This window comes from Epinephelus moara, chromosome 10, assembly GCF_006386435.1.
Source record: "Epinephelus moara isolate mb chromosome 10, YSFRI_EMoa_1.0, whole genome shotgun sequence".
Classification (NCBI taxonomy): Eukaryota; Metazoa; Chordata; class Actinopteri; order Perciformes; family Serranidae; genus Epinephelus; species Epinephelus moara.
Window position 1 is genome coordinate 34,375,014 of NC_065515.1, and position 3,864 is coordinate 34,378,877.

Sequence of the window (3,864 nt, forward strand, 5' to 3'; positions counted from 1 at the left end):
GTTGCCAGCTGTTTAGATGTTGATGGCTGTGTTTTGAGTAATTTTCAGAGGAAGGTAAATCTATACTACTATACAAACTGTACACTGACTACTTTAAGTTATATCAAAGTGTCATTTCTATAGTGTTGTCCCATGAAAAGATATAATGAAATATTTCCAAAAATGGGAGGGGTGTACTCACTTATGTGAGATACTGTATGAATGAATCCTCAATTCTGGCAAAACATTTAAAATCTCCCAACAGCTTATTATTCACTGCAATGTCCCACACATATACACTTATACAAAACTTTGTGTTGCTGATTGTGTTTTTATAGCTACTGTCATGCCCTTTTAAATTGCCCCTTGGGGATAAATAAAGTGATTTGAATTGAATTGAATTGAATTGAATTGAATTGAACTGAACTGAATTGAATTGAATTGAATTGAATTGAATTGAATTGAATTGAATTGAATTGAATTGAATTCCCACGTGTGAACACAGAGGGACAAAATCATCATTGGGTTATTGAAACACACAACAAACAGAGACAGCAAAAAAACAAAGCTCTCTGTGTGACATCAGTCTAAAGTAACCCCAGTATGTCTAAAGGGGAATACATAATATGGTGAATCAATTACAGATAAATATGTAAGCCTACTTATTTGTGCTTTACAGCAGAAATAAACATGTGTACAGCCTGGTACAAAATTGATTTGGGTCTCTAAAGCTAACTTTCCCCTTCATAATAACTGTATGGGGGGTGAATTCTTACATAACTCACCTGTTTCCATTTTATGAAGTTATTAAAGGTATGTACAAGTATAGGCAGGTCACTCTGAGTGCCAGGCTGCTTCCTGATAGTGTCCTCAGCCTCTCAGTCAGATCCACCCTTTGCCCACATATGGTCACTAATGGCTCCAAAAAACCAAGATGGTGATGGCTGAAATGCCGAACTCAAGGCTTTAAATTAGGAGTCCACAAACCAATTACTGTTGTCACGGAAGCTACGTCCATTATTTTTTACAGTCTATGGTCGAGACTGAGAAGACCCAATTGGGGAGTGAAAGTTCAAAAAGCTCCTACACAGTCTGCCACTTACCACTAGGTGGTTTGGGCCTTGGGGGAACACTTTTCTTCGGTGGTAGAGCTGGTGTATCATTCTTCCTGTTGAATGGGTCGTCAGCAAACACCGCCTTGAAGGAAAGCACGAGAAAAGGAATATTCCATTAGCATTCAGCTGTAATTTCAATGTACTATATTATGACAGGCAGTGACACAACATAGGATAGAAAAGTTCTGAAACTGAAGAAAGGATGGTACCAGGAAACAGTTCCATTTCTCAGCTTTCTTTGAAAAAAACAAAACAAAAAAAAAAACATGCTAAGAACTAGAATTACCGCCTCACAGATGTATGCCTCGGTGCACCAGTCAAGTTCCTCTTACAGTTTGCATCCACGTCCGTGAATACATGGATGCTTCACACACATTGTCCCCCCGACAGCACAGAAGAGCTATACAATCAGCACAGTTTGAAGGTGGACACTCAAGGTGAGTGTCATCTGACACTATCTGACCAAATGTCTCCCCTTCTGTTCCTGAGATATGAAGTTGAATAATGGCCAGAAAAGTGTTTATGCAGAACATTATGATGTCACAGTGAAGGTGACCCTTGACCTTTTGGATATAAAATGTCATCACTTCATTATTTTGTCCTATTACACATTTGTGTGAAGAAATGTGTAGTATGTGTAAAAGAAATGTCATGAGAATGTAACAGATGCAAGGTCACAACAACCTTGACCTTTGACCCTTGACCACCAAAATCTAATCAGTCCATCCTCAAGTCCAAGTGAATGTCTGTGCCCAAAAAAAAAAAAATTCCCTCAAGGTAGGGCTGCTCGATTATGGAAAAAATCATAATCACGATTATTTTGGTCAAAATTGAAATCACAATTATGCAAACGATTATGTGGCGCACATGATGACTTATATTGTTTACACGACAGCCTGTCATTTCTGTCTCTACATGGTTGCGCATTTACAATTCTCCACTGCTCTCTGTATCGTGCATGGCGGAGTTCGGCCCAGATGCGCACACACACACTTGCACACACACACACAGACCAACCTCTCTCGCTCTACCTCTGCCGTTTTCCGCACACTGTTTTTGAAATCTTCTGCGATCACCTGCCCCTCGCATTATTCGTAGTTCATCTACTTGACTGGCTCCTGGAGTGAATAGGAGAGGAGGGGAGGGGCCGTATTGCCTTATTGTCTTCAGTAGAAGACAAAATAACACCTCCAGGCGCCCGTGACCAAAAATCGTTTACCCTCGATTTCATTAATTTTGAAATCATTTGACCTCAAAATCGTAATTGCGATCACCAGACAATTAATTGTACAGCCTTTATCCAAGGTATTCTTGAGGTATCATCATTCACAGGAGTGAAACAGACAAGATCACAGTGACCTTGACCTTTGATCTATGACAACCAAAAACTAATCAAGTCATCACTGAGTCCAAGTGAGGAACGTCTGAGGAATGTGAAGTTAGCAACACCAGCGGCCATAGTCAAATGTATCCCTGGGGCCAGAGAGGGCAACACTGAATCAAATTTAAAACTGCTGGCTAAAGGTAAACGTAGATATAGTGAGATCGTTATTCACGTTGGCGGCAATGACACCCGGTTACGCCAATCAGGGGTCACTAAAATTAATATTGCCTCGGTGTGTGAATACACAAAAACTATGTCAGACTCTGTAGTTTTCTCTGGACCCCTCCCAAATCTGACCACTGATGACATGTTTAGCCGCATGTCATCATTTAATCGCTGGCTGTCCAGATGGTGTCCAGCAAACGATGTGGGTTTCATTAACCATTGGCAAACTTTCTGGGGAAAACCTGTTCTTATTAGGAGAGACGGCATTCATCCCACTTTGGATGGAGCTGCTCTCATATCGAGAAATCTGGCAAAGTTTATTAGTAATCCAAAACCCTGACAACCCAGAGTTGAGATCAGGACTCAGAGTCGCAGTCCTGTACGCTTCTCTGAGCTTCTAGTGCAGTTACCCACCCATAGTTTTATACAAACGTTGTCTGTCCCCCGACCACCTAAATTCACCTAAAATCTAAATCTAAAATCGAACAAAGAGGAGTTGTGCATAACAACCTCATAAAAATTAAAACCTCTTCTGTGACAGAAAGACAAAACAGGAGAATTAAATGCGGACTGTTAAATATAAGGTCTCTAACATCTAAAGCAGTGTTAGTAAACGAATTAATATCAGATAATCATATTGATTTACTCAGTCTCATTGAAACCTGGCTGTGTCAAGATGAATATGTCAGTCTAAATGAAACCACTCCTCCCAGTCATAATAATATCCACATTCCTCGAGGCAGCAGCCGAGGAGGGGGAGTTGCAGCCATTTTTAACTCTAGTCTGTTAATCAGCCCAAACCTAAACTAGACTATAATTCATTTGAAAGCCTTGTTCTTAGTCTTTTACATCCGACCTGGAAAACCTCGCAGCCACTTTTATTTGTTATAGTGTAACGTGCTCCTGGCCCATATTCTGAATTTGTATCTGAATTCTCAGAGTTTTTATCCAGTTTAGTTCTTAAATCAGATAAAGTTATTATTGTAGGCGATTTTATCATTCACGTTGACGTTGATAATGACTCCCTGGCTACCACGTTTATCTGTTACGGTCCGGGAGGCAGACACCGTCTCCACATTTAAGACTAGACTTAAGACTTTCCTCTTTGATAAAGCTTATAGTTAGGGCTGGCTCAGGCTTGCCCTGTACCAGCCCCTAGTTAGGCTGACTTAGGCCTAGTCTGCCGGAGGACCCCCCTATAATACACCGGGCACCTTCTCT

At 40.7% G+C, this 3,864-nt stretch overlaps 1 protein-coding gene across 5 annotated transcripts in view; it reads right to left on the reverse strand.

Annotated features, from left to right (window-relative positions):
- The window catches only part of LOC126397128 (epidermal growth factor receptor substrate 15-like 1), a 122,348-nt gene that overhangs the window by 29,489 nt on the left and 88,995 nt on the right, over window positions 1-3,864 (reverse strand). For all 5 annotated transcript variants that reach the window (XM_050055666.1, XM_050055668.1, XM_050055665.1 and 2 more), the window contains one exon: window positions 1,083-1,176. In XM_050055666.1, the coding sequence (XP_049911623.1) occupies window positions 1,083-1,176 (94 nt within the window). The remainder of the gene's footprint in view (window positions 1-1,082; window positions 1,177-3,864) is intronic.